This window comes from Polyodon spathula, chromosome 7, assembly GCF_017654505.1.
Source record: "Polyodon spathula isolate WHYD16114869_AA chromosome 7, ASM1765450v1, whole genome shotgun sequence".
Taxonomy (NCBI): Eukaryota; Metazoa; Chordata; class Actinopteri; order Acipenseriformes; family Polyodontidae; genus Polyodon; species Polyodon spathula.
This window is the reverse complement of record NC_054540.1, coordinates 33,535,417-33,551,368: the sequence shown is the minus strand read 5'-3', so window position 1 is coordinate 33,551,368 and position 15,952 is coordinate 33,535,417. Positions and strand designations below refer to the sequence as shown.

The 15,952-nt window shown below is 37.4% G+C and overlaps 1 protein-coding gene across 1 annotated transcript in view; it reads right to left on the bottom strand.

Moving 5' to 3' along the window:
• LOC121318572 (anoctamin-2-like) overlaps positions 1-15,952 on the bottom strand; it is a 91,893-nt gene that overhangs the window by 73,290 nt on the left and 2,651 nt on the right. The window contains exons 3-7 of the mRNA XM_041255389.1: positions 9,864-10,202; positions 3,671-3,769; positions 2,807-2,961; positions 714-768; positions 124-178 (exon numbers count right to left, since the gene is read on the bottom strand). Coding sequence (XP_041111323.1) covers positions 124-178; positions 714-768; positions 2,807-2,961; positions 3,671-3,769; positions 9,864-10,202 — 703 coding nt within the window. The remainder of the gene's footprint in view (positions 1-123; positions 179-713; positions 769-2,806; positions 2,962-3,670; positions 3,770-9,863; positions 10,203-15,952) is intronic.

Genomic DNA, 15,952 nt, shown 5'->3' with positions numbered 1-15,952 from the left:
CTACATGTCCCACTCCGAGTCATTCTGGTTCACCATACTTAGAAATCGTTTAGTAAGAGCAAGCAGGTTTCCTTGGATGATATCTCAGATCTCCTGGAATTACACGTTTCCCAGGACACTCACCTCTACTGCCATACTGTCCTCTGGTGCTGTCTGTGACCTTCAAGATTTCATGGACCTGTTGAAGTAGAAAGCAAAGAACCAGCTGACTCAGAGTGCAGCCAACACCCACACTCATTACTAAACACGTCCACTCATTACCTGCAACAGCACAGTGACCAATTAAACATCCACACTCATTACTACTGGCAACAGCATAGTGACCAATTAAACACAACACTACTGCAAATTGGGCTGACACTGCGAGATGTCCACATAATACCATCTCAGGACTCCCAGCAACCAAATTCTTGAAGGAATAAGCGTCTATAAAATGTGAGTTTCACCAAAGCAATGGCAATAAATGAAACATTTACTATGGAACTTGATTCTTCATTTAAACTACCACAGGGTAGATGATAAAACAGCTATTTCTTATTGCATGTTACAGGTCAGTGCATGTTTTTAAGCAGAGCACGAGAGCAGCTCCCTAATCACCAGGGACAAGAAGCACCTGCTTGTCTACTCCTGCGTTGCTAAGAAACAGAGTCAGTGTGCCGAAATCCAGCTGATTCAAGACACAGAGAGAAGCACTGAGCTGGCAGCGCACTTACTATTCGACTCCGCGTGGCATTGTCAAAGAACGTCTCCTTGTCTTTGATGTTGTATCTGAAAAGCAACACGTGAGGTATAGGGTCAGGTATGTAGAGGCAGTGAAGCTTAACATGTTTCACCTCCGTCAAGTTGATAGAAATGGGAAAGACGCTCAAGAAGATATTCCAAAAGCACTTTGAAAGCCCCATCTTGTGCATACTACCCTCATGTACTGTTACAGGTTTATTTTCTCTGGCTCTCCCTTTTGATTTGCAGGTCTGTATAAATGCAGCAGTACTCACAGCTCTTCTCAACAGACGAATCCATTTAAAAATGCAGAGAAAAAATATACTGTAAAGCCTGAACTGTACTGTAGCTGAATGAGAAAAAGGAGAAAAGTTCAACTTTGAGGCAAAGCACCAATTATGTACGGTTTGCAGCCAGATTATCCTTTCCGGGTTCCTTAAGATAGAAGGGCTGATATAAGCTTTAATAAAGGGCTATGTTTTACTCCATTCAATTGTACGAACAGCATTTGCACTCTTCAAAACAAGAACACAGTGTGTCTTTGAATACAGCCTCTCCCGAGCTCAATCAACACATGTCACAAAATATTCTACATGATGTAACACTGTAAAGAACCTGAACAAATGTATCATAAAACATATGGCAAGCCGAATTATCATTTTGAGATATCTCTAAATATTTAAAGATATCTCTAAATAATTGAAGATATCTTCAAATATTTAAAGATATCTCTAAATCATTTTGAGATATCTAAAATACACTTAGAGATATCTTAAATTGATTTGCAGATATCTCTAAATGGATCTTTAAATGAGGTATCTAAAATGCGTTTTGAGATATCTTTAAATCTTTTAAAGATATTTCAAAATGTTTTTGAACAGAAGCCATTTCGAGAGAACTGCCTTCCTGCCCATTCAATCTCCAAATGAACAGTATGTAGAGATATTTTCAAATGATTTAGTGATATTTTTAAATGAACAGGAAGTCATTTAGAGATATCTTCAAATGATTTAGCGATATTTTTAAATGAACAGGAAGTCATTTAGAGATATCTTCCAATGATTTAGAGAGAGCTTCAAAATGTTTTAATTTTAAGATATCTCTAAATGACAGTTAGCAAACCATGCTAGAAAAATCCTTATGGTTTCCATAGCATTTAAAGATACCTGTAAATCAATTTGAGATATCTGTATTTCATTTTTGGATAACTCTAATTGATTTACAGATATCAAAAAATTAATTTTAGATATCTGGAAAACTGCGCAATTAAAGAAATCTGTAATTCAATTTGAGATATCTCAAAATGATTTAGCGAGATCTTTAAATATTTCAAGGTATCTTAAAATACAATTTCTCATTGGCTTGCCATAAAAACATTTTACATAATGTAATAGTGTAAATAACCCAGCAGATCCATTTGCACATATACAAATTATTAATATATTATAGAAATATTTATTTTAAATGAAAAAAAAACTATTGCAACATGATGCTTAGTTGTACACCCTCCACTAATCCACTACCTTTTTATACAGCTTTTGTATAGCTTTTGCTCCATTAATTAACAATACAAAAGAAACAACCAACTAAACTGGTAGATCACTAAATTCTAAAAAGACACTGCTGATTTTGTCAATGTTATACATATCTATACCAGGAAACTAATAATAATAATAATAATAATAAGAAGAAATAAGAAAGAAGAAGAAGAAGAAGAAGAAGAAGAAGAAGAAGAAGAAGAAGAAGAAGAAGAAGAAGAAGAATACAACATTTATGTATTTGGAATAAGAACCACTTAGTTATTGCAATTTGCAAAAGAAAATATTCTGGCCTACCAAAAAAACAGGAAACCTTTCAAAATGATCAGTAAAGAAATTCGTTTCTATACAAATGTGTGTGTCTAATGTTGCAAGAAATCAATGCAGCTTTTGAGCCTCAGTGAATACTAAACAAATAACATAGAAAAGTCAAAGTTTCATCACAGTTTGGAGAAGTGGTTTTCTTGGCTTGTGTTTAAATGTAAAGGTGACATTCACCCCAACCCTTACCTATAGGGATCAACATGGCAGCACATGTGAATACTTACAGGTGGATCTTTTCTCTGGTGAAATCATAAGAGATGTGCTTGGTCTTGGTGTCATTTTCCATGTGCTGCACCTTGGGTTCAAAAGGCCTTGTGATCTTGTGCCAAACTTTATGAAGTGCAGTTACAATGCCATCGTCTTCTTTTACTTCATAGACCTGAAAAACAAAATGTGTGGCCATTATGATTGCTAAGACAGGTGAACGTGAACTAGGTAAGGACACCCAAGAAAAGAAAAAAAAAAAAACAAGACAGAAAAACAAATTTGATTACAGTAGACCCTTAGAGTCATGCACACCTTGGGAATAGAGGTTGTTAGTTAGTCTGAAATGTCTGTAGCTCTGAAAATGAGTTTTCAATGGTTTTAATGAATGTGTACACCTGCTATCTACACCCTTAATCTGGTGAATAATACAAGGATACAACACAATGATGCAACACTCGTATTGTTATGGTGTCTTTAAAATAGTAATATAAATGGGAAAAGGCTAAAGTTAAGTTACCACTGAAATTGTAACTGTAGCAAAAACCCAGATTTATACGTCCAGGAAAGCATGGGTTAACGTAACGCTTGTTTTTATTTTATTTTAAACAAAATGCAGTCATGCAGCTTGCTCAACCACTCCTTTGGCTTTAAAAAAAAAAAAAAAAACCTGTGCTTTGTTTAAAACTAAAATGTTCCAAAGAAATTTGCCTCACCGCTGACTGGACACATTTATTTGTACAGTAAGTTTGCCTTCTTCATGACCAACACGTCACTTATAGGAGTGCCTGTCTGGTTGCACGCATGATTGAGTGATTGCATATTTCTGGTTGAAAAGTGGGTGTTCAGTTGACCAGTCAGTTCGTTCATTCTACTGCACTTACCTGTTTTGTGGGCACCTTTATTTTGAGGAATTCTGCTTCTCTACTCAGAGCGTGCCAAGGGGCATGTATTCGGACGAAGCCAATTCCTTGGTTTTTGATCTGTCAATAAAGAACACCAATAATTAGGACTTATTTCATTAGGTATGACAACATATTCCACAATTAAACAGGACATGTAATAAAGCAGAAAAAAAAATTATACAAGAAATGTTCCTAAATATGTAAATGCTAAATTGTAGAATATTACATTTTTTATGTCGACCTTTTAAAGACGTTCTATTTTCACCATCAGTGAATTATCAAACAAAATTTAAACATAAATAAATTTAAAAACAAAAGCAGACACGTGGAATGTCCTCTATTTGTACTGGACAGAGTGATCTTTAGCAGAAATATTTCCAACCTTTGATGCAGCTGGTGCCTTTTTGTAGAATACATTTTAAACAAATTATGCAACTTTATGCCATGTTCAATTATTTACCTACCGGAAGCAAACTAAACCATCTGCTAGGTTCCTAAGTGCAGTGTAACAGGCAGTGAGTCAATAAGGCAAACATTTGCTGTATTTATTTTTAAGTGATAAAAAAAAATGCATAATTACACAATTCTTTCAGAAATGGGAATGTTCCTGGGGAACTACATATTACAAGGCAATGGGTACATTTCACTGAAATTGTGAAATCAGTTGTCACTATGAAAAAAATGTAAATACAGCCTTAGCAATAATTTTAAACAAGAAAGAGATGTTTGTGGGAACATGAAAAAAAGTTAGCAGGGGTTAAGCAGCGGAAGAAGTATAAATGTTTCTGAAATACGGTGAAAGGATTAAAAAACATAGCAATGAAATGGTTCACATTTACTGGACAACACCTGTAATGGAACTCGATCATAGAAAATCATAGAATACAGCTATGTATCAATTGTTAAGACACCTCAAAGTGTGTGGCTTCTATAATTGACTTGGAAAAAAGTTATCAGTTAGTGCTTCAGCTTTATTTGGATGATTGCCTTTACCTTGTTTTAATTTTCCATTCTCTGAGAGACCAGCTTTACATCATTTTTTTTTTTTTAACATATTCTCATTTTGCTGATCATTAATGAACATTTCTGTACTGTGGGTGTTGCTGAGCGATTGAAAATGAGACATTTTGTGTTTGAATTGAAAGTGATGTTCTTGAAGAATCAAATGGGTCAAAGTTCAAGTATATTTTCCTCTAGAAGAATTATCACTTTTTGACGTCACTATTGTGGTATTTTGCCTTTTTTTTCAAATTACTCAAGATGCAAACATAACCTTCATCCATGTATTATACAGACACACACACACACACACAAACGTTTACATTCCCCAATGGAAATTTAAAATTTCTCTAAAACAAATAATTCTAGGAAAAATCTTTCGAAGCAAACATTTTGCTTTTGTGGATGAGGAAAAAAAGTTACAAGAAATAGATGTCTACAATTATTTATTTCAGCAATTGTTTTTTTCTAATTCAAAAGTATTCATACCCTGATAAGGAAAATTAAATTAATATCTAGTTGAGGTAACTAGCAATAATAACCTCTTATTATTTCTAAGGCAACTTTAGAAATAATAATAAACATTTAAATGATTCGGACATTTGTCAATGAGTTTTTGGCATGATTCTTGAGTGATTTTTGACTATTCTTCAATGCAAAATTGTTCCAGTTTATTCAAATTCTGAGGACTTCTCTTGTGCACAGCCTTCTTCAACTCATACCAAAGATTCTCAATCAGATTTAGATTGAGACTTTGACCAGGCCATTCCAGAACCTATATATAGTTATAGTCAAAAGTTTGCATACCCAAATGAAAACATTTTTAGTTTCTAGAAATTTCTCAAAAACAAGTAATTTTAGGAAAAATCTTTTGTAGCAAAAGTTTTTTGTTTCAAAGTTATTAAAGTAAAAAAAATGGGGTTTGATGTTAAAGTGCCTACTCAACCCTAACTACAGTGGCTCTATATTCTTGAATTATACACTGTAGGATATTTATTGTTTTCGAACAGACATAAGAAAGAAACTGACTTTCCAAGCCAAGTTGACAGCCAGCTTAGTTTATGGTGAATACTACATTGATCCTCAGTTTGCAGGGATCCAGTTTCTCAGCCCAGGAACCAGCTGCCAGTTAAACTTCACAGGTCAGGCCCCAGTGCATCCTTTAATTAAATAAGTCTCTTTGCTGCAGACGAGCACGCAGCTCTTCAACCAAATTGTACATGAAAAATGCATCATTTAAACTGCAGGGCAGCTAAAGCTGTAACCCTAACCCAGCACACTGTCCCATTGGCACCAGACTGCAGACTGGAAGACTGTACAAAGTTGTAGTCAAGAGGTAATGTTATGCAACAGCTGGTTCCTCCATAGGGCCTACAGCATACAGCTTGTTTCTACATGGAGATATAGTACTTATAGCGCCAAAGGATTACTGATCATGTATCAGTGCGCTAAATTATTTTAAGGGAAGAAAAACATTGTATAGGGGAATCAAAGCATTTACTACAGACCTATTCAGATTACATTGTACAGGCAGGCAGTTACCCGAAGTTTTAATCTATACACCACTTTATTAAAGGAACTTCAGTTTTATTTTACCAATATTTACAGACTAAAATCTTAAGTTTTACAAAAGTGTTTTTTAAACACAGAATTTGGCTCACTTAGTGTATCAGAACACCCTGCAAAGTTTACAAGAAATGCTTCACGTCACCTCTGTGTGTCTCATGTTGTGCTCAGCCCATACTAAATGGAGTTTTATCATCACTGTGGGCAGGAAAACACCAATAAATGTACAATAGGCTTCAGTTTCTTATTTTATATTGAGGCATCATAAAAGCAACTGAAGGGCTATGTTTTCAGAATGAAAGGTTACATTTAGACTAAACTTAAGTTGTCATAACAATATAGTTAAAGAGAAAATGTGAACAACAGTTAGATGTCAGTAAAAAATGCTCCAGAAAATTTCTCGAAAACAAAGACTTTTAGGAAAAATCTTTTCTAGCAAAAGTTTTGCTTTTGTGGATGAGGAAAAAAAGTTATAAAAAATAGATGTCTATAATTATTTATTTAAGTTGTTTTACAAAAATGCTAAATTCAAAAGTATTCATACCCTTTGGTGCTATGATATTATTGTCTACAAGGTGCTAGAACTTTCATATGAAAATGCAGAACCTAATTCTAGAAAAGCCTAGAAAATGCTGGATTGTATGTGAAGATTCTTAGAGAGTATAAAAGGGTTAGGCATAGGATGATTGCTGTCATTACCAATAAGTCAATATGGGAAAAAGTAAACAGCTATCTGAAGACATTAGGAAGAAAATTATTTATTATCATAATGCTGGAGAAGGAAACAAGAAGATATCCAAGCATTTGAGTATCCCAATTTCAACTATTGTTTCTATTATCAAAAAGTACAAGACTCATGATACTGTCACAATGCTCCCTCAGTCTGGAAGAAAGAACATTTTTTCACCAAGAACAAGTAAAAGAATTCTGAGGAAGGTTAATAACAGATTATAATAATAATCTCAGATTGACTGCCAAAGACATACAAAGTGAACTGGCTGCAAGTGGGACTGGGGTTTCCATTTCAATCATTGGTCGAGTATTGCATGGTGAAGGCCTCAATGGTTGCAGGCCAAGGAAAAAGCCACTCTTTGGAAAACAAAGAGAAGTCCTCAGAATTTTAATGAACTGGAACAATTTTGTGTTGAAAAATTTTTTTTTGCTTTTTTTCTTCAACCAATTTTTAGTGTTGAAAAACAACTTTTTTGCTTTTTTTCTTCAACCAATTTTTAGTAAACTTTTGCTACAAATCATTTGAAAATATTGTATATATATATATATATTATATAAATATATATTATCTATCTATATATTATATATATATATATATATATTATATATATATATATATATATATATATATATATAATATATATATATAAAGCGGGTAGGGACACACTCAATATGAGCATTATAACCAAACAGCGTTATAAACGGGGGAGGGGGTGGGGGTGCTGCATGACACATAACAACACACATCTGACTAAAATGCAAAATAAAATAACCCCTGTAATATCTATAATGCATATATAATGAAGGAAATAATGTACCTTTCCGTGAATTAACCATGGATAAAGCACCATGTAATCAAAGCTTTATTTTTGTTCCAAAAACAAAAAAAAGTAACATTCACACTCTTGGATCTTTTTAATTAGCAGTTTTTAAACTATAAATAGCCTGACTAAACTGCGATCGGGAGTTCAGTTCAAAGCGACAGAAGGGAAAACCAAGGGTGAGAAGGAGAGTTGGGAGAAGGGAAGAGGAAATGGGCTTGCCCCAGGTTCGACTGCCGGAGCGGGGCTGAAGAGAAGCTGAAGCATCTCGTCTCCCGGAGATAGCCTCTCACAGCAAAAAGTAAATAGATTAGGAAAGATAACCACATAATAGGCCTAACATACACGGGGGGGGGGGGGGGGGGGGGGGGGGGGGGGGTTGAAAGAACTGAGAATATACATTTCCACATTATTAGAATGGAATGGGAAAGGATGCAAGTCCTGGCAACTAGGATACTACAGTCATGCTCAAAGGATCCAGAGGCAATATTGGAGCAAAAGAACCCAGAAATACTCAGGGTGATTGCAAACACCATTAACAGTAACACATAAAAAAAGAAATTAACCCTGTAATGCCTGTTTCTGCATAACAAGATACAAGCCACAATTTATCATACGCTGTACATTATGTGTTGCCAAAAAAATATTGTGTTTGTACAATAAAGGGAATCTAGTTACATAAAGTAGCTTTTCTCATATTGAAAATAGGCAGCTTTTACAGGGTTAAAATGACATTTGGTTGGTCTTTGCTGTCAATCAGATCTGAAACTGAAAATGTTTGCAGGACAACACGGCTTTAAATGGGCCCGGAAATCCTTCAGGACCATGCACAGAAACCAGAAAAACAAAGATCACTGGATGTTATTTGATCACACGTGTGTCACCTCTCCCAGGCAATTAAGCCTTAAGACCCATTAACGAGCCTAAAAGCCGATTTGTTTAAATGTCATGTTCCAATTATACTGTGTTTACTTATACTACCTTATATAACTTCCCATTGCAGTCCTGCAATGAGCCATTCCATGCCAAGTGTAGCTGAGGGTATGTATCCAGGGGGAGGGGATTGCTGGCCACATGAGCACCCAGTACAGGATGTAAATGAGACTTCCCATTGTATAGCAGTTTGATCTATTACTGGTTTGACTATCAGTTTAATAAGACACACCTGAGCTTGTTACATACTGTTTGCCCTGGTCATAATCTTCAGACTCCAATGTAAGGCGCTGGAAAATATCTCAAGGGATGTTAATCCATTCATTCATTAGAATTTCAAGCAATTGGTGAAAAGGGGTAGGTAGAGGATCATGATGAAAAATGCATTGTACAAGTTCATTCCAGACATGTTCAATTGGATTGAGATCAGGTGACTGAAGTATCTGTCATGCTCCTCAAACTATTCCAGGAATGGAAATAAGATTCCCATTGCATAGCAGTTTAATCCATTCCTGGTTTTGCTATGAGTTGCCTAAGATTCACTTGAGCTTGTTACTTGTATACTGTGGCTTATAGCAAAACCTACTATGCAGCAGGAGTCTTATTTCCACACCTGCTTTCACGCACAGTTGTGGCACGGTGGATGGGCACATTATTGTTTTCAAAGTAGCCATTGCCATCTGGGTTACTTGATGGTACAACTATGCCAAATCCAATCAGTCAGACAAGTCCTGATAAAGTGGCCAGATAGTGATGGGAGATGCAGCTTGTATATATTACCGTTTGCTGTCATCATTAATCAGTTATATGAAACACTGCTCATCTGCATAAACTTGGCTGATATATGAGGTGTTCCACATTTGCTGCCCAGTTTTAATATAGAAAGATAATATTGTTGCTCAGTACAGTAAGATATGGATGAAGGCATGTTAAAATGGTAGTGCTCCACAGTCATGTTCAATTCATTTTATGCTAAAGTATAATAATGAAACTGCTTCAACAAGTCAACAAGTTTTTTTGGTGTTTTTTTTTTGTTTGTTTTTTTTTTCCATGCTAGGGTTATAAAAGTGTTGTAATTGGGTATCATCATCATCATGCAAGGCACAAGATCTTAATCTTACCTCCTCATCCTTTTCGATCTCGAGCCCAGCCTCCATCAAGTTACGCTCAAACGCCTCCCTACGACATCTCCTATCATCTTCCAGCAAGTCCTGGGGAGCTACTTCCACGGCAAGCTCGTGTTGTGAAGACTGTAAGGTTTGCACCTGGGCCTTCCCTTCTGGATTTACAGTGCTGCCATTCGAAATCACCGCCAGTCCCTGGGAAACCAAGGCGCTCTTTATAGAGACATGTGTCCTGTAGTTGTATGCTAAAACATAGTCCACTTTCCTCTTCCCATCTCTAAAGTACAACCCGTTCTTGGTGTTTGGCTGGTTCCCTTCAATGAAATTATTAAGAACCTAGAAATAACGTAGGAAAGTGTTATCGTTTGTGAAAAATAAATACAAAAAAAGACACGTCTCACTTTTTTTTTTTAAGTAATGAAACACAGAACCTAAAAATGTAGCTATAAATGACAACACTTTTCTTCTAATGTTAATTTTTTGATTGCAATAAAAACATTTTTCAAAACAAAAATCACCTTGTGGTATTTATTTACAAAACTCTGCATGCTTATTCTGAAGGTGTTTTTGATCAAGTTGATGATCTGAGTTGCAAACAAAAAACGTAGACCTATCCATTACTGCTAGAATTCAACAAAACATGTTAACACCACTAGGTTTTGCAGACACTAAGGCAGCTGCCAGTAGCTGTACAGAACATTATGTAACTACCAAGCTGAACTTTCATTAAATCAAAGGCCAATAAAATATATGCCTACATGTTTTATTCTTTCTCCAGGCCTACTGGCTGACTGGTGTTTAGGAGTCTCTTACTGTCAATAGACTGATCTAGGCACTCCATTATGAAAAAATAAACCCTTCTTTCTATACCAAGGATGTGTATTACCCAAATATTCACCACATACTTTAAGTGTATATTTATCATTGATAACTATTACATAAGTTAAAAGTTACACTGTTATGATATTGACTTAAAAGAAAGGTATATTATAAGGTAGCACTCCAAAAATGCAAACAATAAAATAAAATAAATACAAAAATTAACACTTTACTTTTGTCATTTAGTAAATAACTTACAGGTGGTTTTATTGGCTCCAGCATTCTCTCCTTAAAGCAACACTGGTCCACTGCGTGTAAGAAGTAAAAATATGATGCTAGCTTTAGGGTACTCTCCCAGTTGAGCTGTGTGCAATTGGACCTGGTTTGGGCGTTGTTCCTGAACTGATGAGCGCAGCTGGGTACCACGAGGGACCTGTTATTCTGAACAGGTTGCTCATTATAGGCTTTTCACTTGAATGGGGAGGGGTGAGTCTTGAGCACAAAAACGAGACAGGAGATGTGATTAACATGAACTAATCACACCCCAAAAAGTGGTGTGATTATCTCTTGTTATTCACACCTGCTGTAATTGGTTTATGCAACTTTTTTAAAAAAATCTAAAATCAAGAAATATTATTTTATTGTTTGGTTTTATTTTCTCAATGGGCGACTCCGAAAGTAGTTATTTTATAAATAATGAGACCCTGATACTGCACCTTTTGTTGCTAGGGCTGGAGAAACTGGTATTTGAAGCAGGTGTAGAGAATGAATATATTACACTATGTAACACAATTTTTGTTCCTGGGTAGTAAGTGTTATTTCCTAATTGCTTATGTCTCAAAAGTATAGAAAATGGCTATTATTCCCCACAAACTGCTTTTGTGACCAGGACAGTGATATTTTGAAACCTACCTATTTCCAATGAGAAAACGGGCGAATTTGTGTCTTTTCGTTCACATAAAGTCAGAAAAAAACAACATATGAATCCAAATTAGGTGTAATGTATTTATAATAAAGTAATACAAAAATGACTACAAAAGATTTAGAAGTGAGCAGTTTTTCTAGATTTACGATTATACTGTAAATCACTTTCACGAATCAGCCCCCAAATGTAGTCTCCCATTTTGTTCTCGTTATACTGTCCTTGGTAATGGCGTTCAAAGTCCAGTATATCCTAGTGGAAGCGCTCGCCTTGCTCCTCCGAGTACGCTCCCATGTTCTCCTTGAATTTATCAAGATAAGCATCAAGGATATGGACTTTGAGGGACATCCTACAGCCCATTGTGCCGTAGTTCTTCACCCAGTCTCAACCAGCTCCACATAGTTTTTGGCCTTGTGATTGCCCAGGAAGTCCCGAACCATTGCGACAAAGCTGTTCCAAGCCACTTTCTCCTTACTAGTGAGCTTCTTGGGGAATTCATTGCACTCCAAGATCTTTTTTGTCTGTGGTCCGACGAAGACTCTGGCTTTGACCTTTGCCTCAGACAGCTTAGGGAAGAAGTCTTGAAGGTACTTGAAGGCTGCCGACTCCTTAACTAGAGGTCTGACATATTGTTTCATAAGGCCCTATTTGATGTGCAGTGGTGGCATCAGCACCTTCCAGGGGTCCACCAGTGGCTCCCACTTGACGTTGTTCCTCCCCACAGAGAACTCGGTCCGCTGTGGCCAGTCCCGCCTGTGGTAGTGCGCCTTGGTGTCCCTGCTGTCGCAAAGGCAAAGATAGCAGGGAAACTTGGTAAAACCGCCTTGGAGACCCATCAGGAATGCCACCATTTTGAAGTCTCTTATGACCTCCCAGCCGTACTCATCATACTTCAAGGTGTCCAGCAAGGTCTTGATGCTGTTGTAATCCTCTTTGAGGTGCACCGAGTGAGCCAGGGGAAGAGACGGGTACTTGTTACCATTATGGAGCAGCACGGCTTTGAGGCTCCTGGATCAGCTGTCAATGAAGAGGCGCCACTCATTCTGGTTACAGGCGATTCCGATAGCCTCGAACAGACTGGTCACATTGTGGCAGAAGCAGAGCCCATCTTGACGGTGAAGAAGCTGGAAAAAGGTTGGTGATGCTTCCTCTGATCTGCGACTTGCACACTTTCATCCAACAAGTTCCACTGCTTGAGCCTAGACGTCAAAAGCTCAGCATTGGACTTGGTGAGACCAAGATCTCTAATCAAGTCGTTGAGGTCTTTTTGGTTGGGGTAGTATGGGTTTCTCTCCTCAGCTCCACCTCTGAAATTGTCATCTGGATATACAACGTCTTCCTCGCTCTCTGACTTGCTGCTCTCTTCTAAAGAAGGCTGCTCTCTCTCCGGAGGAGTGGGTACGGGGAGCTCATGGCAGTGTGGCACCAGGGCGATGGATGAAGGAAGGTCCAGATACGTGATAACAGGTGCATTCTTGCCAGTCCGACATTTGGAGGAGTCCACCATGCATAAGTAGCATTTGCTTGAGTGGTCAGTGGGTTCCCACCAAATTCTTGGGATAGCGAACTTCATGGCTCTCTTTTCCCCTCTGTACTATCCTACAAAAATACATTTATTTCACCCATGACTAATGTGTAAGAGATTCTCGCAACATTTTTCATATATGATATATTTTTTCAATAACATTGAAAATTGTAAAACATTTTAAAAACTTTTACAATTTTAAAAATTTTAACAAATTTTATAACATAAAATTCCAAGCAACAATTGTCCATCTTACCTTCCAGAGTTTTTTGCAGTGCTCGCAGGTGAAATGAGGTGCCCAGGGTTTGTCTTGATCCCGACAGGCATACCAAAATATGCCTTGTAGGCCTCACACATCTTAGCAGATGCTTCCACGGAGTACTTTTTCGCTCTTGTCTTGATAAATTGGCCGCAGACATAGCAAAATGCGTCTGACGGATGCTTGCAGCCTCTTGATGCCATCTCAAAAAAATGCAGATATGTATCCACTTAGCTGGAACTAAACTGAACTGGTGGGCTTAAGGCCCCTGTACTTATACTACTATTTATATTACTGGAAAGTTCTAGAAAGTTCTAGAATTTACTTCAAGTTTACTCAGCACTGAATCTATCTGGAATGTTCTGGAAAATAGGTAAATTTCAAAATATCACTGTCCTGGTCACAAAAGCAAAGTTTGTGGGGAATAATAGCCATTTTCAATATTTTTGAGGCATAAGCAATTAGGAAATAACACTTACTACCCAGGAACAAAAAAAAATAAAATTTTGTTACACGGTGTTATCATTTACTTTCAATCTTTCTTGCGTATCATACAGCCGGGTTTGTCTGCATTCGGATTTTTCACCTACAGGGGTCAGGACAGGATTCATAACGACAGTGTATCACACAACACTGCCCATTACATGAGCACAGATCATGAGGGATTGATCATTTTAAATGAAGTCCCATTCTCTTTCATTCAGAATAATGTTTACACTACAAGTGAATCCTCCACAATATAAAAGTATGTATATTATAACGCAGTGGTTTGAATGGTGCTCTGACTCGCAATCACTCAACACGCTCTTCCAGGCTAAAAGCGCTCCTTGTCCTGTGCCCAACTCCTCGGAGCCGCTGTGTTAATTCTACTTTATACATAGTATTCATATGTACAGTGGCTTGCGAAAATATTGACCCCCCTTGGCATTTTTCCTATTTTGTTGCCTTGCAACCTGGAATTAAAATGGATTTTATTTGGATTTCATGTAATGGACATACACAAAATAGTCCAAATTGGTGAAGGGAAATGAAAAAAATAACTTGTTTAAAAAAATTCTAAAAAATAAATAATGGAAAAGTGGTGCATGCATATGTATTCACCTCCTTTGCTATTAAGCCTCTAAATGAGATCTGGTGCAACCAATTACCTTCAGTAGTCACATAATTAGTTAAATAAAGTCCACCTGTGTGCAATCTAAGTGTCACATGATCTGTCACATGATCTCATGAGTATATATACACCTGTTCTGAAAGGCCCCACAGTCTACAACACCACTAAGCAAGGGGCACCACCAAGCAAGTGGCACCATGAAGATCAAGGAGCTCTCCAAACAGGTCAGAGACAAAGTTGTGGAGAAGTACATATCAGGGTTGGGTTATAAAAAAATATTCGAAACTTTGAACATCCCACGGAGCACCATTAAAACCATTATTAAAAAATGGAAAGAATATGGCACTACAACAAACCTGGCAAGAGAGGGCCACCCACCAAAACTCACGGACCAGGCAAGGAGGGCATTAATCAGAGAGGCAACAAAGAGACCAAAGATAACTCTGAAGGAGCTGCAAATCTCCACAGCAGAGATTGGAGTATCTGTCCATAGGACCACTTTAAGCTGTACACAACACAGAGCTGGGCTTTACGGAAGAGTGGCCAGAAAAAAGCCATTGCTTAAAGAAAAAAATTAGCAAACACGTTTGGTGTTCGCCAAAAGGTATGTGGGAGACTCCCCAAACATATGGAAGAAGGTACTCTGGTCAGATGAGACTAAAATTGAGCTTTTTGTCCATCAAGGAAAACGCTATGTCTGGCGCAAACCCAACACCTCTCATCACCCTGAGAACACCATCCCCACAGTGAAGCATGGTGGTGGCAGCATCATGCTGTGGGGATGTTTTTCATCGGCAGGGACTGGGAAACTGGTCAGAATTGAAGGAATGATGGATGGCGCTAAATACAGGGAAATTCTTGAGGGAAACCTTTTTCAGTCTTCCAGAGATTTGAGACTGGGACGGAGGTTCACCTTCCAGCAGGACAATGACCCTAAGCATACTGCTAAAGCAACACTCGAGTGGTTTAAGGGGAAACATTTAAATGTCTTGGAATGGCCTAGTCAAAGCCCAGACCTCAATCCAATTGAGAATCTGTGGTATGACTAAAGATTGCTGTACACCAGCGGAACCCATCCAACTTGAAGGAGCTGGAGCAGTTTTGCCTTGCAGAATGGGCAAAAATCCCAGTGGCTAGATGTGCCAAGCTTATAGATACATACCCCAAGAGACTTGCAGCTGTAATTGCTGCAAAAGGTGGCTCTACAAAGTATTGACTTTGGGGGGGTAAATACTTATGCACGCTCAGGTTTTCTGTTTTTTTGTCTTATTTCTTGTTTGTTTCACAATAAAAAATATTTTGAATCTTCAAAGTGGTAGGCATGTTGTGTAAATCAAATGATACAAACCCCCAAAAAATACATTTTAATTCCAGGTTGTAAGGCAACAAAATAGGAAAAATGCCAAGGGGGGTCAATACTTTTGCAAGCCACTGTAAACATTTCTGAAAA